Source organism: Zonotrichia albicollis, chromosome 3, assembly GCF_047830755.1.
Source record: "Zonotrichia albicollis isolate bZonAlb1 chromosome 3, bZonAlb1.hap1, whole genome shotgun sequence".
Classification (NCBI taxonomy): domain Eukaryota; kingdom Metazoa; phylum Chordata; class Aves; order Passeriformes; family Passerellidae; genus Zonotrichia; species Zonotrichia albicollis.
Window position 1 is genome coordinate 39,266,595 of NC_133821.1, and position 25,312 is coordinate 39,291,906.

Sequence of the window (25,312 nt, forward strand, 5' to 3'; positions counted from 1 at the left end):
TTTCTTCTGGTTTGGCATATTCATGACTAAGGTAAGGTCACACAAATTTGTCTTTCAATTTTTGGTATACAGAGAAGATTGAATAAGCAAGCAATAAACAACAGAAAAAAGTGCTTGTAGCTATCTCACTGCTGAAAATCGGCACTATCAAGTGGCAGCGATGTGCGTGTCTTAACAAGATTATTATTGCCAAAAATATGACAAATTTAGTCTCCCAAACTACAGAATGGTACTAAGACAAGAAATAATATAGCTAGTATGTCAGCTAGTATGTCAACTCCAGCTGTGTTCAAAATGCTTAAACACATGCACCTAATAAAACTCAGCTCTGAAAAGACAGCTGTGAGGGGCTGGGTGTTCTTTTTGGATTATGAACTCACCCAGACTTCAAGTCTGTAATCCGTAAACAATTCGTAGCATCTAGTCCTACTTTTCCATTCCTGACCACACTGGAAATGAAGGGCGAAAGTGCTGGAGAAATTCTGTTCAAGGCCACTTCAGGTGACATTTTATTATGTTCCTCCTTCCTCTTCTCTTGAGCTGCAAAGGGAGAAAATAAAATTTAAAAATTACCTACTTATTTGATGTAGATTCACATGTACTTTGCAAACATCAATAGAAAAAAAGCTAAGCATGCAAAAAATCAGGAGTGTAGAGTAACAGAACTGTGCACAGGTTTATAGAGAAAAAATAAACACAAGTGGTTTTTTTCCTCCCATCTCTGCATCATTCAATGAAGCCTGTTTATTCAGTATCAACATAAAGCCAGAATTATGTCCTAGGCACCTTTAATTAAGGCCCTATCCCTCTGAGAATGAGAAATAAAATTGGGGGCCACTCTGACACTTCCCAGTCTGTAATTGACAAGTCACACTTGTTCCATGTCCCCTGAAATCAGTGGAACTTACATTAACTGCAATGGGCCCAGGGGTTTGATACCTCTCAGTATTCTCACCTGTAATTTCCAAGAACACTAGTGTCCTCACTAATAATCAGTATTACTTTTATATCACTTCATTAGGTGGCAATTTACAGGACTTCATGATGCCTTTTAAAAGCTAACACTGCTTCTCTTTCAGTGGCATCACTGCACTCTTTGAACGGCATCTTAATCTTCCTTCATGTAACAGATCAGGAAGCTGATGTAAACACATTTTAAGCACGGCTTGTTCAGAAGTGCTTACAATTGCACGACCTTATGCTAAATCAATTAGGCCATTAATTTAGCACACTTTAGGAACCTGCTGCTTTCTAGGTGAAAAGTAGAAACTGAGCATACACGCATTTTAAGTCATTGCAGCACGAAATGGACAACAACACACTGGTAGGAGAAGTGGGAGAAAAGAAGGATAACCAACCTATTAAAATATTGATGTATTTGATCACATTCTAAGGCACAGAGCTTCACATGAAAATTAACTGAACTTGGCAGTTTTGGAAAACAAGGCAGTAAATGACTGTAGGTAACATGAACTTGCCACTGACAAGTGGAACAGAAAAGCTCATACAGAAACCCTCAGCATTAAGATTTTTTTTTTTTAAATAGCATTTAATTGAAAAACACTAATACACATTGCATTCACTTTCTTAAAACTGCATATGGACTACTGTATTAGTAAGTGTTCTATAACAAGAGTGTGAACAACTCATGGCAATAATTGCAATTTTCTGTTGTTTCTCACACTCGGTTTACAAGTATTAATTAGTAACTAATGGATATTCTGCAGAATCTACTAAATCTCTGGAACTGGGAGCAACATTAAATTTCACATTCTGTTCTCATGAAAGCCATTCACACTGGAGTAGCAGGAAGCAACGCTCAAGAGTGTTTGTCCTAGACATTCAGAAAGTATCTTAATAAAGCAAAGGCCAGGCACTTAAAGGCAAACTGAAAGACTAATAAAGCAAGACTTCCTAAAAACAGTAATTATCTTTAATACACTGGCTCCAACATTTTATGGCAGTGAAGAAGCTGAAGACTATGTATCCATGCCCTGACACATAATGGATTCTCATATATGATTTGTTTAATTGACAATGGAACAACTTAAGTTTGTTTAGCAAACACCTACAGCAATTTAAGATACTACCTCTGGTTTGCTACTTTTCTACTGAAAATTTCTGCCTACTCACGTTTATTCTTCCCCAGAGGGACTGAGAAAACACAAGTCCATTCTTGACATATTTCAATGCTAAGTCCAATGGCTTAGATTGAACTCCTCATAAAAATTAGTCTAAGCTAAAATACTGTGCACCAAGAGGGCACATACTTCAGTCTGCCAGCCCTGCCATAGGGAAGAGTAATTTTAAGCAGGGAGCAGCTGGACTGATGAAGGTGAGAACTTCTTAAACCATCAGAACATGCTGAAAAATATGCTATCCTAGCAATGCTGAAGTTATATATGAAGATCAGAGAATTGGTTCTGATAATGACGTGTTTTAAGGGGACTGTGTTATGAGGGTGAAATTGAGAGACGTGATACACCTGGTGATCACAGCTGACCAGAAGCACCTTCCAAAATGAACTTTGAAATGAGATTCCTTATCTATTAATAAAATTTGCAGATATTGTCAAAACAAGATTTAAATGACTGTTAATCATTTTTCTGTATTTTATTGCATCATTTCTTAAAATCACAGTACCTTCCATTTACCAAGTCAGATACACAATACTTAAAGGGTTGCTATCAGGTAAACTCATTGATTTATTTTGTAAACAAAGGGCTTTACAAACTAGAACACAATTTGTACCAGTTTCCTAAGTTTCTGTTGTCATATACATTGTTTTTCTTCAGCCTAAGTTTCCCACAGTACTGGAAACTGAACACAAACAAACTCAGGGGAATAAAGAAAAACAAAATTCACTGGACTGTTTCCCTCCCAAAACAAAACCTTTGAAAGATGCAAACAAACTAAGAGCTGAATCCTCCCAGATTCAGCTGGCTATCATTGTGACTTCGGGCTAATGTTACACAGGCTGCACAGTAACCATGAAGTCCCAGGCTCTGCTTGGGGATGCAAGACCCTCTGTCCTTCCACCATGGCCATACCATAACGGGGATTACGGGAAGATTTGAAAAGGAAAAGGCGAATATTGTGATGGAAACCTGGAGGCATGACAGGAGCTCTCCTGTCTAACCCTCTCGGCGTGGCTGGTTGCGTGGTGTTCACTTTGGGGGCGGATGGCAGGAGTTTGTGTCTGGCTGGGAGCGGGCAAAGGAGGGGACGCACGACCGCCGCCTCCTGCAGCCGTGCCCGAACACATCCATGGAATGCGATCAGCAATGTGCACCTGCGGAGCCCCGGTAAACAACCAAGTTACCAAAGCCCTGGCACGGAAGAAGGTTCAGAATCCCAGAATAATGGGTAAGGCCGGAAAGGACCACAGCGGGTCACCTGGACCCACCTCCCTGCTCAGGCAGTGTCATTCTGAAGCACAAGGCACAGAATTGTGTTCAGTCAGCTCTTGAGTCTCTCCAGTGATGGAGACTCCGCAACCTCTCTGGACAATCTGCTCCAGCGCTCACCCACAGAGGAGAGAAGCTCTCCCTACACTCAGGGGGAACTTTCCGTCCATCCACTCCCGTTCCGGGCTGACCCTGGCCAAGCCCCGCTCCCTCCCCAGCTGGTGCCGCCACCCGCGGCGCTGCGCCCGCCCCGCCCCGCCCCAGCGGCGGTGCTAACGCCGGCCTCCTCCGGCTCCGGGCCAGAGCCTCCCGGCGCCGGGTCCCCTTCCGCCCGCCGCTGGCCCGGGAAGGGCTGTGGCGTTGCTCGCTCCCTCCCGCTCTCCCTGCGCGGCTCCTTCGCCCCATCCCGCCCGTCCCGGCCCCGCCATTACCTACGGCGGCCGGAACTCGCCGCTTGGCAACGGCGTGCGCGCCCCCGCGCCGGCCGTGCGCGCCCCCGCCCCGCCGCGCACCGTGCGCGCCTCCGCTCCCCCCGCGCCGCCGCCGCCGCCGCTCCCACCCGGGCCGGAGGGGTCTTCACCGGCCCGATATTGGCGTCCGCCGCAAGTGCCTGTGCGGGCCGCGCCGCCGCGCAGGCCGTGCGGCGGCGGTTGGGCCGCGGCCCGAGCGGCGCGGGACAGAGGGGAAGGGAGAGGGGGCGGCCGTGGCAGCAGGCGTTCGGCAGGGACAGCCCTGCCGGGCGAAGGTCCCCGCGGGCAGCCCGTCGCCCATGGCAACCCGGGAAGCCGCGGCGGGGTCCGGGGCGGGTCAGGGTCAGGGTCCAAGGACCGCCCCGGCGCCATGGCCGCGGAGGTGGTGGTGGTGGGATCCTGTATGACCGACCTGGTCAGGTTAGTACCGGGTGCGGGTTTTCTGCCCGCACTGGGCGGAGCGACCCTGAGGTCATGGGAGCGCCGGGCGTCACGGTGCCCGGGGAGCAGCGCCTGCACGCCGGGCCTCCCCGGGCTAGGCCGGGCCGGAGCAGGCGGGTGTCACGTCGCTCCCCAGGCCGGCAGGGCAGGAGCGCGGTCGGCGGCAGACGCGGCGGGCGGAGCGCTCGGCCCCGGCAGAGGAAAGGACTGAGCACAGGCACGGATGGCTCAGAGGAGCTGTGCAGTCTCCATCGCTGGAGACGGTCAGGAACGGTCTGGACGCGCTCCTGTGCCCTGGGATGACCCTGCTCGAGCAGTGGGGCCGGACCAGGTGACCCGCTGTGGTCGCTTCCAGCCTTATCCATTCCGGGATTGTGGGACTCTGCGGAGGGCTGGGGGGGCGGCTCGCCCGGGTGATGTCAGCTGCAAACAGTGCTTTGAAACAAGAGTGTGGGAACGGGGAGAGGTTTGAACGCGTTGCGTGCCGGAGCTTTGATCAGCTGTCTGTGGCTCGGGAGAGAGGAGAGACTCGGGTTTGTGTTTTCAGCTGTGTTTTCACCGGGCGGGTCGGTGTTGGCCTTGGCCGGGGAAGCAGCGTTCCGTAGGCACCCGCACGGGAAACCTGGAGCTCCGACACTCGGTATCAGCACGGGAGTCTGAAAGGATTTTATGAAAGTAAATCAAGCTGGTCAACCCTAACACGTTGTCAGTTCAAAGCACACTTGTGTCCACTGGAAAAGTGAGAAAGTAAGGTTAATATTGCAAAGAAAACAGAGTTAGCTCCATGAATCACTAGGTTGTAAGTTGATTACTTGCATACAGCATTTTGTGTGACACTTTCAAATGAGATTGAGGAAAAAAGGGAGACCCTCCCAAGATATTTACGTCCAAGAAGTGCATATAGGAAGCTCTCAAAAAGGTTTAGCAGCTCTGAACCCCAAAGCTATTTTTAATTATTTTTAAAGTTTTAAAATTAATATCTTAATGAAAAATAAATCTTTATTTGTTTTCTGAGCATTTTGTTTTTCAAATTAAATACTTGGGTCTCATTGTCTTTTTTTTCTCCTTTTTCTTTTTTGTACATAGGTAAGGTTTGGGAACTTCTTTGAAAATTGGAAGTACAGAAGTTCATGAAAGCTCTTGGTTCCAGTAGCCCTGGCCTTGTAGTCAGTACTAAATAACAGGAGAATTCAAGCAAAATTGCAAGAATTGGCAATGCAAATTCTAACCTGAACTGGCTGGCCTTGTCAGTCCCAGTAAAGTTGGAAATCAGTCTTTGATTTGTACTATTTTAAACACATCTCCTTACTCTACATGCAGACTTGGTTACAATAGGATTTAAAGTGTATGTATCTGGACAGCATCAGCTTGTCCTGCTTGGAATTCTGCAATTAAAAAAAGTCCTTTATCGACAGGCAATTATACCAAAGCCTGTGGGTCAAGAAAGTGCAGAACGTGTAATTAGAGGAACTGAGGAGTGAGTACTGCTTAGGCATAGACTTGTGTTGCAGAAATGATGGAGCCCCTTAAATAATCATAGAACCTGTGTCAGAAAGATTTAATGCTCTGTGTAATTTGCAGAACATACTGGCAGCTTTCCAAGTAGAATAGTTGTCTAGTAAGTCAGAGTAAGAACTGTGAAACTGATCTTGATGTTATGTGTGAATGAGCTCTCAGATGCTTATGACGTCGCACTGAAATGCAAAACTTGGTGCTCTAACCTCAAGACATTCCTTTTCCTGTCTGTCTAAAATGTGGAGGGAAAAGTAGTAATAAAATTGCCAGTTTTAGCACTGCTGACAACTGCAGCTTTGGGATTTTCTTGACACTTTAACAAACAAACAAAAAAACTTCTTACTTCTTACACGTTTTTTTTTTTTTCCTTTTTTTTTTTTTTTTTTGGCTGCATGTTTGATATGATGGAAATGCAGTCATTTGTTTGAAGGCATATTAACTGGCCATACTGTAACCAGAAATTACACCATGGGCTGGAGTGACAGATGCTGTTACGCTGAGATTAAGTGGCTGAAGAAAAGCCATTTCACTTTTCAGTCGGCTGAGAGGGTTTCTTGAAGTGTACAAATGTGATCACAAGTACATATCTGACACCATTATTAGCCTCTGCTTTAAGTAGCATTGAAAGGGCTTTTTATAAGTGATAAGCTAATCAGCTTCAGTTGAAAAAGAAGGGACGGCTTCATTCTTTCTGTTGCTAGCACAGAACTTCAGGGACTTCATAAAATAAGAACAGTGTGTTTAAATTTAGCTGGCAAGAGTTTAATCTGACCAAAATTTCCATGTGGCACCTTTAGACATTGTTTAAAGGCATCCTGGGTTAGGAAAATCTGGGTAAAATTCCCGGAAAGTACTAAGCAGTAGGCTTGATTGTGCCTAGGTGGAACAGGAAACTATAAACAAGCTGTGTGAAATATAAAAATTGTCACATTAGGGTTAGGATTAGATTCCAGGAGCATAACTCTTGACTGTCTTTGTATATGAGATTTAGAGGGGGCTGCATATTCTGGATATAAAGCTAGGGTTCATTTCAGCTGGAATGAAAGTGTGTTGGGGTTTTGTGAGTTTGTCATTTGTGCTGATGTTTCAGTTTATAAAAGAAATGGACAAGAGTGATCAAGTTAAATGCCTATCACCCATTTGAAGGAGCCTTAATAAATTTGTGAGAGTTATACAGAGGAAGCTGGACACATTTTTGTATATGTTGTGTTTAATGGGCATATTCACCACTCAACGCTAAAGCCTGTCTTTCTTAGAAGGTAATAACATTGATTGAGACTCTGCCAGAGCTACACAATGCTGTGTTATAACTCAAACTGGTGAAATACCCTGTTGGCCCTTCAGGACACAACCTTGACCCTGTGACTGGAGAGGGTCAGACTTGAAATGGTGGTCTTGAAATGGTGAAATGGCAGACTTAAATGTTAAACATTCCCAGGTCTGTAGAGGCAAGGTACCAAAAAGCTTGAAGCCACCACTGGACATATGGTAGCCAGATTCACCATGAAAAAAAAGAATTAGCATATAATGGTTTTACTCAGTACAGTAAACTAATGATTTAAAGGAGTGCAACCTCTATGTGAAATGGAAATGTACAGTTTGAAATGTGCTGAATCTTACATAATGACCAAGACAGAAAAGGACAGGGACCTTTAGTTGAAGACAGATACTCAGATGTAATTCTGAGAAATAATCAAATTCAGAAGAAAGGGTAGCGTGTCTTAAAATTCTTCTAGAAGGAAGGGCCCCAGTGGTTTGCTTTTAAAACACTGTTCTCATTAGAAATTCTTTTCTCATTGTCCTGTAGCGCTGCAGTGGCAGAATGCGGGTTTTCCAAAGTGAACTTCATATGATCAAAACAACCTCACGTACATACATGCTGTAAACCACACTCTTTTGGCTTAATAGGACCAGGAGCAAAACATATTTGTGGTCACAATCACAATCAACACTGCATTGGCAATAGCAGGCAATAGTAGTAGAAAACAAAAACAGCATTATTCTGTATGATCTAGATATCAAACCAGACGGGTACCATCCACAGTATTATTTAAATAGTTTCTCTTCTGACTCATATTTGCAGACTGGTCGTGGCATTGGCATTTTAACTCATATTAAATCAGGACAAGACTAAACATATAAGCCAATGAGAGTCAGACGCACTAAAACAATTAGAATAAACAGGGGAAACTTTGGCATGGCAATTGAAAACAGCAGAAGCATAGAACAAAATGTAAGATGGAAAAACAGCCTTTGGATAGTCACAACAACAACAGTCTTTCAGTTTAACTCAAGAGAATGACACCACAGTCCAAATAGTGGAAAGCTGCATTTTTTAGAATTTTCAGGATTTCAAGTCTTCAGTTTTCTGTGGACCTCTTTCCTCTCACCACGTTTCTTCACTCCCTTTAGGGAATAGAACTAAAAGTAATGCTTCCAGCCCCTGCTGTAACAACCACCGTTAATAATCGCTGCAAGTACTAAACTGACTGAAGCATTCAGCAAGGCAGAGAAAGCGCTGAGCTCCATACAGAGTAGTGTGTTCTGATCTACAGTGACAGAGGTGACAAATGCTCATTGGTATGAACATTCCAAACACATCAAATCCTCTTTGCTAACGGAGCACAACCTCTGCTTGGGCCGAATGGCAAAGGCAACTCCAACTCGTTAGTGAAAGTCTGTGTCTTCCTTTTAAGTCTCTAGTGATGGTTATTGTCTGCTGAACTGCTGAAGTAAATGGCTCATTGGCACATTGGAAATGTCCACGATCCAAAACTATGTCTGTACCTTCTTTTTCAGAAGTGCAGTATTTGGAACAATAATTGCATACTTTTTTTTGGTGGGAATGTGAAAAAGGAATTTTCTTACGTTTCTTAGGAGTGATCAGAGGAAATCTCGCATATGACTTCATTTTCTTCTTTGCTTTGTTTTCAGATCTCACACATGTTCTCCTTTCCACCATTTCTCATCCGTGTCACCAACTTTTAATGGTTTTGCCTTGTTTTGATATTTTTTTGCTCTTCAGTTTCTCCTGGCAGTGAAGTGTTCTAGAATCCTTCAAATCCATTTCATTTGTGTTTTTGTTTTTATCTGTAATGCTTCCCCTGCAGCAGCCACTCCTCATTCTAGTCAATCTGCCATTGCCAGCAGCATGGGAAAGCACAACTGTGAAGGAATACAAGCTTAGTCCAGTTGAGGAAATTAATCTTTGGATCCAATGAAAGACATCAAGGCATGAGAGAATGTGTCATCTGTGAATTGTTTCATTTATGTAATAGTGAAAAATCTGGGCTTGATTTCAGACCCAGTGCTGTCTGCCCCTTGTCTTCTTCTCTGACCTAACAAAATTTGGGTGCATTTTAAATGCAGGATGTACAGGCTTAGCATTTTGTTTTTCTGCTCTGATTTTAGAGAACCTAACTATTTTGAAAAACTCCTGTTTGCCTTCTCTTGTGTGGCAGGAAGAAGCTGTGTCTTGGGGGCTCCCCCCCAAAAAAGAGGGGATAAAATCAAATTGATGAAATCTTCAGTAATGGCATTCAGTAAGAAAATTGTCATCTGTGCATATACAGCTTTTGAGTATCTCTACTGGCCCAGACACTGGTGGTACAGGACCTGATCCAAGCTTGTTCATATCAAAAGGAGATTTTCACTGCTGCAAACTGAAATTAAATTGTCATCCTCCAGCAAAATCTGTGTGATAGTTCATTTTAGGGTGAGACAGTTAAATACTCTGGCATGTTAAAGGTATTCAGTGTTACACCTCAGACTTGAAAAGTTTCCAACAAAGTTCCTCTAACAAAAAATGACAAAATATTGGAGAGGGGAAAAGGAGGGAAAATGTCTGCTTGGGTGCTTCTTAAATTAACACAAAATAACTAGGGCAAGGCCACCAGGGGCTTTTTTAAACTCATTAGAAGGGCTGCATTTGCAACTAAGGTTATGAACCCCAAGCAAGAGACAGTGCGCCATTGATCCCAGCTGGCACCTTCTGAAAGAAACTCTTGTTTGTGCCACAGAGGATGCTGTGGGCCCTCTCTGAGAAGGACTGGTGGTGCTAGAACACCTGCTCAGCCCTTGTCTTTGGCTCTTATCCATGAAAACGGGTTTTTTCCTCCCCTTCCTAAATGGAAATGTGGAAGTTTTAGAAGACTTGGGAAATATGAATGTGAAAGTGGTCAAACAATGTCTTTTAAGTTAAGCACAACAAAAGTGTTGCTTTCTGGATTCTATTTAATTGAAAAGTCCCTGCCCTTTCATTTGGTATCTTCATTTTGTGTCCTATGCTACTGTGTACTGTAATTAGGCACTGTTTTTACTTCCAGAGGCATTCCATTTTAGCAATAACTTATATGCCTCTTGTTTTTCAGACTCATTTATCTTGTTGAGTTTTAATAGTATGTATTTAGTAGCACTTTTAAACTAAAAAATGCCCCATGTGGTACTACAGTCAAGCCTGTACTGCATGAATCCCAGTCACCAAGAACATCACTATTTACCCTACTGGGCATTGGGAAAACATTTTGCAATTTGAGGACAGAAAGAAGGGCAGTTTGCTTTGTAAAAAGGTAGGAATAAGTAAAGAGAATTGGAGTAAAGTATTAAAAGGGGCAAAAAGTATAGGAACAACCAAAGTTTTTACTGCAGGAAGTGTGAAGAGTCTACCTAAAGAGTTGAAATTGAGATAAAAAGCAGGGAAACTACAGTCCTAACAGTGACATGTCCCCAGTTGTCCAAAGGCCCCTTGCTTTTCTGCATCTCTTTCTGTCAGCTCTGCCTATCATCTTGCTTTCTGCAGTTTTCTCGCACAGCTGCATGGCAAAATTCAAGGAGAAGCTCTGTTCTAGTCCCGCTGTCTTCTCCCAGCAGCAGTATTTTGGAAGATATGGCATCGAGAGGGTCCTCTGTTACCTCCTCCTTCCCATGAATGAGTTCCCAGCTGTCTGCTTCTTTTCCTACCAGCTGCAGTGTCTGGTCTGCTTAAGTTTGTAAATTGCTTTGAGATCCTTCAAGATAAAAGGTTCTTCTTAAGTGAGATCATTATCACCTTGTACATTTCTCCACTCCCTTTTCTCAGTTCAAGCTTCTTTTCTCGACTTGGGGTCCGGCACAGTACTCAACGTTCCTAACTCATGGCAAAACAAAGCTTACACACAAATTTCAGCTTCCAATCCTTGAGTTGTTTGACTCCTCTTAGAGTACTTCAGAGCTGAAGGTTAAATATATGTATTTTCCTGAGCTGATGCCAAGATGCTTAGCACTTGCCACACTGAGATCGTACTTCTGCATTTGCATCTGACTTCATGTTATTTTGTGTGCTTCAAGAGACTGTGGAGTTCTCTTCCTCCCACTTCTGAAGTACTTACTCATTCTAGGAAGCATTCCAGCTACAGCATTGCTCTGAGATCCTACACTGGGTTCTCATAGCCATACTTTGTTCATGTTCTTGTGGTTAAACTGTATGCCTGTCAGGGCATGGATTTGACTCTGTGGTGTGGTGAACTTACAAAGGGGAGCCCTGACAGGAGTTCAGAGGGCTCTCTGTTCAAAGGTTCATAGGTGGTAACGCAGTGTTTGTCCAGGAGAACCTTATTTCTGTTCAGCTGCAAGTGTAGTTGTTGTCTCCATCTTCTGTAGTTTAACTGGCTAGTAAGAGAGTTTTTCACTGTATGGTATCTGTGTGCTTATTCCCAATGTCATTCACATTCTAGTGAAATTTCCCTCTTTCCAATGAAAGTGAGGTCATCTTAAACCTGTGTTTATGATATTGCTGTCATTTCCATGGCAGTAGACTATGATATCATCAGTGGAGGATTATGCCTTTCCTCTGTGTGTTAGCAATTAAAAATTATGGTTTGTGAGATAAAACTAGTATTTACCAAGCTTTTAGCTTTAGTCCATATGAGACTGGGAAACTATTGCTTAATCCTCTAGAGAGTTCACTTGGGTAATGGAGTAAATGAATCTAGAAACATTTTGATCCTAGCAGGTGATACATTTTTGGGGTATATTTTCCTAATGAAAGAAGAAAATCAGCTACTCCATCTTGTGTTCTCTCGCCTGGCCAAAGAACAGTTGTCTGAAGCCCAGTGACACTCCTTACAGTTTTGTTATTCACAGCTACTTAATTGTTTGACTTAAAGATTCACAATTTTCTGCTTTCACTAGAATGTTGTTTTTCACCTTTGGAGGTCAGTAAGCTATTAGACACTACCCACAAAAGTAAAACAGTGTGATCATCAGTCTTTTCATCTTTTTAGTGGGTGTCCTATTTGCCAGCTATCAGTAGCTGAATCTCTTTGTTGAACCTTCCAGAAGGTGTACATGCTTTCTCATGAGCTGGTGACAGGAGAAGCCAGTTTCAACACTATAATGGCAAAAGAAAATTAATCCATTTAAAATGCTGAGTCCAGTGTTAGAACAGTTGCTAAAGTTGCAAGATGAGAGTGGTGGACTCAAAATGTTATATATTTCATCCCTTCAAATACTTAAGAATTTTTAAGCCAAGGAAGTAGACTTTCCTGAAAATGAGTGTGAAAAGAAAGGGAAAAGACTTAAGATGAATGTTTGTGGAGAATGGACATCATCAGTCTGGGTATTGCAACATGAGACAAAATTAATAGTAATTTTTGGTGATGTAGGTTCATTTCAGAAACACACTACTTCTCTGCATATTTCAGCCTATCTATTTTCCCACCTAACAAGTGAACTCTCCTAAAATATCTCTTTCAATGATCTGGGTATGACCATTTGGAAAAAAATGCCAAAATGGTGTGCCCTAAGTACACACAAACTTGTTCAGTTACACAGAAGGTCTAAGAATCCTTCAGAAAGGATTCTTCCTGAAATTGTTACCATATGAGTAACTACAGCAGAAAGAAATTCCTTGTCCCATTGTCATGCACTGAAAGGGAACCAGGTTGGAGTAAAAGGATAGACAAAATTATTGTATGTATTTTTTGGAGGTTAAAATTACTAATGCCATAACAGACCTGGCTCTTAGATCTTATTTGCTGACTGTCAGGTGATGTTACAGCAACCTCCTGGCCATGCGTCCTCTCCATCATTCTGCATTCCTTCGGAGGCTTCATCTGTCTGTAGAAAACCCAGATTTGATACCTCTGTTGAAATAAAGTGAAATGTCAGGAAGTAAAATGGTTGTGATCAGGGAAGAGAATGTTGTGATGAAAGCGTATTTGCCAATTGTCCAATATCATGCTAAGACGGGGTTTTTGTTAATTTGTGCTACATACAGATGTCATTTTATCTCAGTAGTGCTTTGTAACATACGGCTGTTGCTTCACATTGTAACATCCCATGTTAGAGAGAGCACAACTATTGCCTTTTGCTCTCTGTAGGTTGTTAGCAGCTGAGCAGCTCCAAGTAAATAGCATGCAAAGCACCAATAGCAGTGTCAGTACTGCAGGGTATTCCTTGGGCTTCTGCTATATCCCATGATACACATTGAATATTACATCGTGTTATGAAAGTATCTATACTTTCTAGCCCCAATAAATACTTTTTCCATATAACTTCCACAGATTTTTTAATGGTTTGGTTTTTGTCCTACTATTACTGAAAACTGGTTTTGACTATTTAAAATAAAATGTCTCTCGCCTTTTCAGTCTGGAGGTGTCTGACATGCAAGATTCACAACAGTCAAATGGGAAGTTGTCTAAAGGAATTCCTTTGAAAATGTTTGTCACAATAGGCAGGTGTTTGGTGCTAGATTTTAACACTCAACACTGAGAATATTATGTTTTCTCCCCCTTTGTGAGACGCAGAATGGTGTGATTAATATTCCATTCTGTCCTGTTAATGAATTACTTGCTGGCTGTACTGTTAAAGGAAATAACCATTTTCCTAGATGCATTTCTAGACTTAAGTATCTTTGGGTGAATTTTAGTTCTCCTGACAGTAAAGAGCTGCTGGCACAAATCAAAACCTGCAATAAAAATCATACAGAGTCGATGGTAACAAATTTGTGTAAAAACACTCTGGGCAGGCATATATATTATGTTGCCTCTAGGAGCTGTCTGAGCTGTTCTTTCCATAGGAACTTACCAGTAAGGTTTTGTTTGCTTGTTTTATATGGCTCCAGTTGTTAGCTCCTATATCAAGCTGCAGTAAGTTATTTGATGCTGACATCCAGGTTCCCTTGAGGATCCTTGTATCATATACTTTGAGCCAGAAGAAAATACAAAATTACTTTTCACTAGTATGTTGCCAAAGTGGGTGCAGCTTTGTAGAACACGTTGATCTTTGTGACAACTAATTATAAAATAAGAAGGTGGTAATGTTCCCAAATATATCAATGTGCTCCCTTCTGTGTTTTATTCTTTCTTCTTTCCATTTCTGAATTTAGTCCTTTTTTCCTCCTTTTTCTCCTGTGCGACATCAATAGCATGTCATTGTTGAACCGTGAAATTTCCCCTAATTTGTTTTCACCTCTTCTTGGTAGCCTTGTACATCGTGTTCTTACAGTGCACTTCTCTTCTGTATTGCTCTTTCCCTCTCATCTTTCAAAAATGACTTTTACGTCTAAAGTATCATAACTCTCTTTCATCAATTTATTCCATCCATCACTTGCTATATTTCTTGTGTTCTTTCAGATCCCTGTTTATACAAAATGTATAAACCTTGATAGTATAAACAGCAGGAAGAAAAAGCATTGGTCAGAGCTGAAAATAAAGGATAAGCAGATCAAGTTCAGGACTCACGGGAAAACTGGAATTTTTTATGTTCTCAGCAGCAATGAGATTGAATATTCATGCCTTCTTCTAATTGTCTGATCCTGTTAGTATTATTCCATAAAATTCCATAAAAATTTTTTTAAATTAATTTTCATTTTTCTTTTTCCCAGAAAGGACCAAGTGAAAAATGCCCATTTAGAAAAAAAAGTAACTGGTGATTTTGCTGGAACTCATACTACTCCATATAGAAACAGCAAAAATGTACAAATTTTTCTTCAGTTTTTATTCTGTGTTGCTCATTAAATTCTGTGCTTAAATGGAGACACAGGAGTTGTCTATTGGTAGGCATTAGAAGCTAGCTTTATACAGAATTACACTTTTCCTTCTGATATTTAGGGATCTACCTCTCCCAAAAGAGCTTAAATTGTGAAAAAGATAAATTGACTTAGCTAGGTGGGATTCCTACCTGTCACAGCAGAGTTAACTTGGCCAGTGAAGCCACACACACTCCCCACACACCCTGAACATTCTTATCTTTGCCCTGCAAGCCTTAATTTTACTGTAATCCCAGATTTTAGTTGGTGCCTTTATAATTAGATGGAACTTCAGAGAACACTTTATTTTATCAGTGAACAAACAGTAAGATAGTTTCAAAGTAAAAACTTGACTAAAAATTTATCCTGAAGTGGCTGAGCAGTAAAACGATGATGGTTGTAGGTCCCTTCCAACTGAACTATTCTATTCTATTCTATTCTATTCTATTCTATTCTATTCTATTCTATTCTATTCTATTCCCATATAATAAATATACATCTATGTAAATATATTTATTGCATTCATTATTTATGATACATTGAATAAATGTATGTAAACAATGTCTCATTTTGGTTATACTTTTCATTTGTGACCCATATGGATTCAACAGGAAGCACTGCACATACAAACTTGATAAAAAATATCATATATTTCTCAAAATTACTGTCCTGGCTATAAGCTTTTAGAACATCTTATTGAAGAAAATTATAACTACTTGAACCACACTGTACTTTGTCTTGATGACTCTGTACTCTGAAAACACATCTCTGGTGTTGCTTGTGATACTATAATTTATAAAACACAGTATGCTTGTGTGCAAAATGCTGATGCTTAATGGTGTGGGGGGCTTCATATTTTTTACCTGAAAAAGACTGACAGCAAGATTTTGTATGGTAGGTGCCCTGTTTTCTGTGTGATAGTAAAGTGTATCATACTTTATCAGTATCAGATATCAGTAAAGTATCAGAATAAAAAAATCAGTACAGATTACTTTGTTGACATACGAGTATATAGAAAATCATGATGACAAGAACAAGGACCATGTGGCCTGTCCAGCCAACCATATTATTTCTACTTTGTTCACTGCTGTCTGATAAATTCTTTTTTTAAGAGGTATAGAAAAAAAGTTAATGTTTGCATGTCTTGTTTATCTTAATCTGTCCTTGGGCAGGTAAAGATCACTGTTTGCTTGGATTGCAAAGGTTGTTTTGTATTGTATTGCGTTTTCTGCTTCAGCACTGGTATTTCATCATGATACAATGTTCTGTTCAGCACAGGAACTGTAGGCAGCCTGCTTCAGTTCTGGGTGAGCACAGCCTGTTTCAGAGACAGTCTATTCTAACATTGCTGTCAGATTGCATTGAAAATAATTATGTAACTGCCATTCCAAAAATAATGTAATCGAGAGACATCAATGAAGAACAACGTGGGAGGCAAATAAAGCTAGAGAGTAGCAATTCTGAAAATTTCCACAATCTTTCTTAAATACAAAACAGATGTTTGGTAAGAATGATGGAATGTTTGCTGAGACTTAAATATCTGAAGATAGATTTATTTGAGTTTTAAAGTCTCTTTAGAGCTTCAGATTCAGAATTAAACATTCCACACATTATGAACTCATCAATGTTGTTCCACCTTTTCCCCAGATTTAAATGCTAGTGATGTGAGGAAATGTTACAGGTTTGTTGTTCCATGAGAAAACTTTCTCATAATTAGTCAAAAAAATAATTTCTTTGTGTTGAAGTTTTCATATTCATAACATAATTTAGGAAATTGATGTATTAGTAATATCATAATTTCACTGAAATGCAGTACAGTGTACTACCATAAATGCTTCAGGGTGTTCATCTGAATGCCTTTCTATTTGCTTCAGCTTTTAATATCTAGGAGAGTAAAATCTGATTCTGCACAAAGGGTCAACAAAATTATTCATTGAAGCTCTTGAAGAACTGTGGACAGCTGTTGTCATTTTATGTGTTACAAGTTTTGGTCCTTTTCAATTGAAGCTGTGATTGTACATATAAGAAGATATCACTCTTGTGGCCCTCCTATGTGTAGTAACAGCCATTCATTTCATTTTCTCCCTTGCTAGCGATTTTCTACAGTTGTGCCACTTCAGCTGTTTACCCACTCAGTAATGAGATCTACAAACCAGTTTGTCTATTTATATATATATGTATATCTATTAATGTGCTTATATAAACAGTTTGTCTATTTATCTGTTGTTTATATATATTTCTGTTTCATAAAATACATATTTTCCCTGATGGCAAAACTCATTGAAAAGATTCCTGCGGCTTTGCACCAGTTTATCATTCACTTGTTTGTGTTGTGATGATAAATGTTTTTGATGTAAAATCAAACTGATTTAAAAAATCCCTCTGAATGGATGATGGTGTAAAGCTTTTACATCTCACTGTGCTGCAGAGGGACTCCTCTGTAAGTATCAATTATTGTGCCTGAGACCAGCTTGGGTTGTGCTTCCATAGTGTTCATCACTGTGGGCTGCAGAGAGAACTCAGACCATCTAACGTCCAAGGAATAGGCAAGTGTTTGAATTGTCTGAAAAGTTTTGAGTTTTTTTTTAAAGAAATTCTTGTCGTGTTCAGGAACATAAACAGAAAAAAAATAGAGATTTGCTATGATTTTTAGGGTTTTGTCAGTCATTGAAGGTCTGAAGGATGTCTACAAACCTAGAACCAGATTGCCCCATGCTTAAACCAAGGTCTAGTTAACTAAATTCCTGAGGTAATCTCTTTAGAAATCTTGGAAGTTTTCTACCTCCCAGTAAGATATTTTAATGGATGATTAAAAGGGGTGAAAACATAAATGAGTCAAGAATATCAGATTTTGAAAAGAGTGTGGTCTTTTTGTCTCCATGTTATGGATACTTTCCCACAGCACATGTTCAAATCTTCAAAATGAAGCTAGACAAAACAAATCAAGGCTAAACCAAAATGTTAAGCCAGATCCAAAAGAGGTCTGAGACTTTTTCACCACAATGTTGTATTATATTAGAGGCAAGAACTGTTCTCTCCTTTGTATTTGTTCAGTTGTGAGAATCATGAAAGGCCAGTAAATTGTATGTACTAGACAGTGGCTAGTTACACCTACTCGAATCTCATTGGGATTTTCCCCATTCTAGGGAATTCCCAGGAGTGGAGAAAGCAAGTTTTGTTCAGTGATTCGAAGAGAACAGAATCAAAGCTAAATTCTAGAGCCTTACATTATGTTGCTTTTTATTAAGTCAGTTTTAAATTCAGTATTTCTGCTGCTATTTTCATACCCCTGATCATCTTCACCTCTCTTCAGGAATTTAAGAAATCTGAATGTTTCTTTTGATACTATTTAAATAACAGTAATTTTAAGCATTTTTGGTGAGATTTAGTCTAATGTAGAAATTCTCTTCCCCTCTGAGTTGCCTGATGAGAATATTGTTTGGACTTTTTTAGAGAAAAATATTCACGTACTTTGTTATTTTCCTTTCTCATGCATGCCATTCTCTGCAATGTACCGATACTCTCTGCTTTTCCATATATCTAATGAGCTAAGTATACTGTGCTACTTAGGCAAACCTTAGGCAACAGAGCATTAAGTGTTTTCAACACAAACTAGTATCAAGTGCAGGTCCCAGCTTTGGCTCAGGGCAGTCTGGCTGTACTGCTGCCAGCAGAGAATCTCTTGCTCCTCCCTTCACTGACCCACCTTGGCTGCTGGATAATGAGTTGGATGAATGCTCTGGTCCAAATGAAAATGACGCTTTGAACAAAAATGTTTTGAATTAGGAAGCTCTGTAAATAAAAGCAATAAAAGCAGTGCTAGAGAAATAGTGGGGAAATGCTGTGAGAAGAGGGCATGGCTTCACATCAGTTTAAGCTGACAATAATAATACATCTTTTTAGTTTTCATGTGTTGAAAACAATGAACAAACAGTGGTTAGGTGTGAAGAATCAGAAGCAAACTATGATTCATTTCAGGATTAATTTATGCAAATTCTGCATAATATGTATCTCTCCCTTTTCCCCTTTTTCATGCTTTCTATCTCTGTACGTGATTTAGTCATATGCTTAGAGGGGAACTTTTTGAGAAAATCCAGAATATCGGGAAAGATGCACTAATGACTCAGTACATTGTGCTTTCACCTCTGATTCAGTGCTTCAACACTGTAGTATAAGGTTCTCTTCTGGTTTTAATGCCATCCCTCCAAAGGGATGTCTGTCCTTAAATACAAATGCTAATCAGCTCTAGCCTCTATGGGAACTTGTGGCACATGCTGGAAGGGAGGGGTGAAGTTAGTGCAGTGGTAGAATACTCATGTCTGTGCCTTTATTCATCCCAAACCTCTGAAACATAAGTGTATGTAATATTCTTCATTTGTCTCAAACAAATGTGGGCAGCATTCCTGTGTGCTTTAGATTTAAATATTGTCTTGTAAAAACTCAGTTGAAATTATGAGTGAGGATATTCCTTGCTTGTAATGTCCAAAGTAATTCAAGATGTTTCAGTCTGAACTTTCCTCTATAAATATGATTCAGTTGTACTGTGCACAATTTGCAAATATGCAGTGATTTTATTTTACTTAGAATGTATTATGAGTTTTCAAGTTCAGTTTCTGATTGTTCTTAAGACATAAGAGCTCAGTATCCTTTGCACCATTTAGGCTCTCAAAGGTGAGCAGAATTTGTCATGTAAGCAAGGAGTCTGTTGAATAGTAACTTATATTGGGTTTTTCAGGTCAGTGTTTTCGAATTACGTCAGAAGTTGTAAATGGCTTTGCAAAACATTTTATGTAACAATTCTGAATGCTCATGTGACATTTTTTCTAATTAACTTATTTAGCCTAGTTTTGGAGTAACATTAGCTGTTTCATCACTTTTAGGCTATTTTGGGTATTCTTTGTGACACCATGAATAAGCCAAGAATTTATAGGGTTTCTTAATCATACAGATTAGTCATCACTGCCTGCTCATAAAAGAAGCCTGAAATGCTCATTAAAATTGTCTGATGTGAATCAAAAGTTAGTATAGTTGCAGAATTAAATGATGAGAGAAGACCATTATATTAGCAGAGAAACCTGTTTCAGGAGTAGTGGTTTCAGTGAAAGTTAAAACTGCCAATATAGATCAGTATAGATATCAGATCAGATATATAGATTAGTATATATCCAAATTTGTTTTATATGGAAAATAAGAATGGGCTTCTGGAATGGAGATTTGGTCTGGAATGATTGGCAATCATACCTAAAATGAAATATGGTGAAGGTTTGTTTGTAGAGATCTACAGGAAGTTGCTACGTCTTCTTACCTGGTCTGTTTTAGCTTGTTTTAAAAATTGAACTGTTATAAATCACACTTGCATTGGATCCTTTGCCCTTTGCCTTGTACCTTTCCATCAGAGCAATAAAAAAGCTCATTTCCCTGTCTTCCACAAGCTGTTTGAACCCCACAGGCAGTTGTCATGCCATGCTACTTGAAACACTGAGACCAAAATTCTCATCTCACCAAGCCTGTTTTTTCACCAGTGAAATTATGATGCTTCCCCTGGACTTGCATGTTGATGCCAACATAAAAGAAAGAAGAATCAAGTCATAGTGTGGCCACTGTTAAAACAGCAATATTTATGGTTGAACATACTTGAAATATGAGCTCTGAGTAGTGCTATTAGGAGATGTGCGCTGAAATGAAAATTTATAATCTTTGCTTTAAAATATATTGACTGTTTATGGAAGCAAATTCGATTTAGAATAAGCTATAATCTCTTTAAAAAAACACCCTAAGGAAGAAAAATTAATTGAGAATTGATGCCATTTTCATACTGCAGAATTTAAATGAGAAGACAGTGTGAGCTGGTGGATTAAACTGATCTCTCTTTTTGGTTTTGCCCCTGGCTTCTTGACTGACCCAAGGCATGAAAAGGCAAAATGCATTGACTAAGTCCCATACTTGCGAAACAGGAATAATTATGTTGTTCTGCTTTTTAAGGTGTAGTGAGATGTGTGGATGAAAGGAACTGTACAAGAGCTGCTATTTGTTCTTATTACCAAGGCTGGGTGAAAATCCTTCCTTACTGAATGGTGCCTAATTTTAGAGGTGTATGTGATGTGCTGTACTCTGGCAGTAACTGAAGAGGAGCTTCCTCAGCTGAGTCTTGTGGCCTTCATTCTGTGGTCCACAACAGTCTCTGCTTTGGCTTCCAGTGGTGAAAATGGTGATAAATTACAGACGTTACCATTAAGGAATAGAAATTTATTTCTATTTATCGATACTCTTTATTGTTGCAACTTTGTCCCTGAGAATGTAGAGTTACTCATTGATGGAAACAATTTCCTGGACGCTGCTGTGGGCAGTTTTAACTTCGCTGTATTAGGACTGTATTAGGTATTAGGAGCTTAGCAATCATTTCCATATATATATATATACACACACACAAGGTAATAAGTGTATTTTTAAAAAGCTTTTGTGTTTTTATTGGAAATAGTTTAAACATTTTGCAACAAAATGTTCCTGGCTCTGAATCTCTGGAAATGAGTGCTGTGAGCTGTATGTGTGACTCTTCGGGGTTTTATCTTGGCCACCCACACAAAAGAAACCTGGTGACTGCGTATGCTATCCTAAAATCTGGCATGCTGTGTTAGTGAGTGTCTCTGTTAGTGTGGCTGCATCCCTACCTGCAACTCTCTGGAAACTATAACTACTGATACCTGTAACAACTCCTTCAAAGCCAAAATCCTAATTTCTGGGAGTTTGGGACTTGTTTGACTTTGGTGGTTTCATTTTAGGTTTTCTTGACTTTCTACTGATCCTAAACTTTTGGACTGAAGAAATTGAAAATTAGATGGAGAAAAAAAAATCTTTGCTTTTTCCCGAGAATTTTCAGTAAATTAGACTGTGCTCTGTCATTAGTTCTGTAAGATTCTGCAAACACCCATATGCCCCAGAAGGTGCAGCATAAGCTCAAAAAATAATATATACATTCTTCATATCCTTTCAAAAAACAATCTGTAGTGATTGCCTTATGCAGAAGCACAGAATTATAGAACATTCAGGGTTGAAAGGAACTTTAAAGATCATCCAGTCACAACCTCTTCTGCCATAAGCAGGCACACTTCCCATTAGACCTAGGCCTTATTCACCTGGCCTTGAACACTGCCAGGGGTGAGGCATCCACAATCTCCCTGGACAACTTTTTCCAGTGTCTCACCACCCCCACAGTGAATAATTTCTTGTAATATCTAACCTTTTATTCTGAATTGGAATGCTGGCAATTTTCAAAGAGTCACAGAATAGTTGAAGTTAGAAGGGACTACAATGATCCACATCTGTTCCAAGCTCCCTGCTCAGGCAGAGTCATCCTAGAGTGCGTGGCACATTGCATCCAAGCACTTCTTGAATATCTCCAGTGAAGGAGACTTTCTGGGCTCAGTCACCCACACAGTAAAGAAGTTCTTCCTCATGTTCAGGTGGGAGCTTTCTGGGCATCAGTTTCTGCCCATCACCTCCTGTCTTATTGCTCAGCAGCACTGAGCAGAGCCTTGCCCCATCCTCCTGGCACTCTCCCTTCAGATACTGACAGGCTTTGAGGAGGTTCCCTCTCTGGCATCTCTTCTCACAGCTGACCAGGCCCAGCTCCCTCAGCCTTTCCTCATATGTGAGATGCTCCAGTCCCTTAATCACCTTTGTTACCCTTGGTGGGACCTGCTCCAGGGGCTCCATGTTCCTTTAGTCCTGAGGAGCGCAGAATTCAGTTTTTGAATTTTGGAGCTGCTGTGAGATTTGTTGGGAAAATGATGTTATAAATTGACAAACAGAGCTGAATTTAATCTCTTCATCATTAGGGTGGATTCTTCTGAATTCTTTTAGACTCCCATTCCCCATGCCTCCTTTCTATTCTGCAGACTTTGGGAACTGTCTGAGGTAACTGTTCCTGACTGAGTAGGTTCTTAGTACACCATAGAATGCCTTCCCTTTCCACATGTTGTGAAGTTGTTTGTAGCATAAGAGATTTTAAAATTACATTTTTAGGCCTGGTATCTGGAATGCATGCCTTGAGAAGGCAGAAATTTTGGTTGTCTGAGTGTTGAAAATGCATCTTTGGGTTACGTATTTTAATAAAAATTACAGAAGTCAGGTAGTCTTCGTAGAATTCTGAGAAATTCTACCCCACAGTCTCAGTGGCATCTTTTACTCTTTTCAACTTTTGTTTGAGATAGCAAAGCATCTGGTAGGGTTAACAGAACTGCAGTTTTGTTTTGTTTTTTTCCAAAATGGAAATGAAACCAGAATACACTCCTGATGGCTTTCGGCTTGTATTAGTGCATCTGGTTCTGGGCACCCATCTGCAGAAGGATGTAAATGTAATTGGACTGCATTCAAGGAAAAAACAAAATGCTGAGAAGTTGTAAAGAGAAAAACTTAAAAAAGAAAAATGTTAAATATGTACAGTATGCCTGCATGACAGCAGAGGAGAGGCAGGTTTTGGTAATGATTACAATTCTTAGGGGTGTGAACACCAACAGAGTGAAAAATTACTTAAGGATAGTGTAAGAAGGTATAATTACATGTAATGGAACTAAATGAACTATATGTAAACTTGAGCCTAATGTTACAGTAAAAAAAACCCATGAACAGTGAGACCTATAGATTTATGGCTTATCTGTATTAAGTTAGCAGTGGAGAATCCCAGTCGGGAATAAGGTACAACTTCTGTAGAAACGTGAAACATGAACAAAAGAAATGCAGTCCCTCTCTTGGGGGTACAAGAAACTTGACTGTGTGGCACATAAGGAATAAACTTAAGCTAGTGGGATGTGGAGTAGAACCCTAAAAGGTCTTTTGAGTGTTTTTCAGTCTTATTGGCTGACTGTTGAGCCATTTAGGATTATAACAATGTAACTGTTATATTGAAGATGCTTGTTATCTTCAGCCACTAATGTATGTAAATATTGCTTTAAATTGGTATAGCCTTACTACGCGATTGCCAAAAGCTGGAGAAACTATCCTTGGACAGAAGTTTTTGGTTGGTTTTGGTGGGAAAGGAGCCAACCAGTGTGTCCAGTCGGCTCGACTTGGGGCCAAGACCTCGCTGATCTGCAAGGTAAGTACTGACTTGTTCTTCAATTACAGCTGAACTGAATGTTCATGCAAATTCCAGTAAACCTTTTGGTCACTTACCAAAAAGCTTTTGGTATGTTTTTAGCTTTTAAAAATCTCTCTCTAATTCTCTTCTCTTTTTCTTATTTCAGCTATAAATTTAAGCATGGAGGAGGCTTTTTAAGGACATTGCCAGAACCAAAGACTAGTTGGCTACAGATCTGACAGAAATTGCATGTAGAGAAGTATTGCAAAACTTAGGTTGATATGCCATGGAAAAGGGAATTGGGAAGAGTTAGACATCTTTAAAATTTAAGAAATCTTGTTTAGGCCTTCCTCTTTATGTTCCCCACTGTTACAGCTATCAGCACTTCATTGATGGCATTCAGGTGCTAGAAGCTATGGTCGCTCTGAAATTTACTTTGTAGATGATTAAAAATCAAACACTCACAAGCCAGTGACAAATTTGAGAAGGAATGTAAAAGTGCTTTGAGGGTTGAATCATTATCTCATTACTTGAGGTTAAGATAAGGTGATAGTATCCAAATTCTAGCACTTTTGTGTGCTATGGGATATTTTTGCCTACTTTTCTGAAACATCTGATGTACTGCAGCTCTAAAGACTTGCTCACAGACCAGTGGGCTGATTCAACTTGGCAGATGCTATATTCTTACAATGCTTTTCTTTGATTTTTGTCATTAAACATTATAAGTTTTGAGTGATCATTACTATGGTTAAGATCAAATTTTCTCTCTCTGTAGTCTTTATTGTCTATCCTGTGCTAACTGTAGATGAAACTTCAAATTGACTGGACATACTTTGTTTTTTGCCATAGCTGGGGAGGATGCTAAATTTGTTGGATCATTGTCTGTCAAGGATTTTTTAGAAGTACTGCAAACATCTCATGGAAGCTTTCCTCACTGTTCTTTCAATTCAACGTTTAGACTAAACAATGTTGGCTATAAATTTGAATTACACCTGAAAGCATTTCTGTGAGTTATTATCACTAGTTGTTCTACAGTGTGGGGTTGGCTTTTTTTGGCAATGTTTGCACTTCTGTCATATTGTGTATGTTTGATCATCTTTGCATTCAAGAACGATTAGATTCAAGTACAAGATGAACTGGCAGTGAATTCCCTTCTAACATTTCCTGCTAAATGTTAAAAGGTTTTTTTCTATTGCAAGTGTGAATTTTGCTCTATTTTTTTTAAATGATCTAGCCATTTGCTCAGTGCAGTGGAAACATACACATTCATAATAAAATTTAGTAGCTACTATATTTTCTAAGTACTTTTCAGAAACATACTTCTGTTATTTCAGTAAAACCCATTCTTCTTTCTGTCTTTCTGTCTTTCCGTCTTTCTGTCTGTCTGTCCATCTGT

At 39.9% G+C, this 25,312-nt stretch overlaps 2 protein-coding genes across 3 annotated transcripts in view; one reads left to right on the forward strand and one right to left on the reverse strand.

The window, feature by feature from the left end:
- Nucleotides 1-3,973, reverse strand: part of BABAM2 (BRISC and BRCA1 A complex member 2) — a 164,395-nt gene extending 160,422 nt beyond the window's left edge. Inside the window, exons 1-3 of one of the 2 annotated variants that reach the window (XM_074537216.1) lie at nucleotides 3,839-3,922; nucleotides 3,108-3,292; nucleotides 381-540 (exon numbers count right to left, since the gene is read on the reverse strand). In XM_074537216.1, the coding sequence (XP_074393317.1) occupies nucleotides 381-540; nucleotides 3,108-3,117 (170 nt within the window). In that variant the 5' untranslated portion in view covers nucleotides 3,118-3,292; nucleotides 3,839-3,922. Of the gene's footprint in view, nucleotides 1-380; nucleotides 541-3,107; nucleotides 3,293-3,838 lie in introns of both variants that reach the window. The other variant, XM_005483098.4, reaches the window with a different exon arrangement.
- A 135-nt stretch (nucleotides 3,974-4,108) lies between these two features.
- Nucleotides 4,109-25,312, forward strand: part of RBKS (ribokinase) — a 71,926-nt gene continuing 50,722 nt past the window's right edge. Inside the window, exons 1-2 of the mRNA XM_005483100.4 lie at nucleotides 4,109-4,297; nucleotides 23,802-23,934. Of these exons, the coding sequence (XP_005483157.1) occupies nucleotides 4,248-4,297; nucleotides 23,802-23,934 (183 nt within the window). The 5' untranslated portion in view covers nucleotides 4,109-4,247. The remainder of the gene's footprint in view (nucleotides 4,298-23,801; nucleotides 23,935-25,312) is intronic.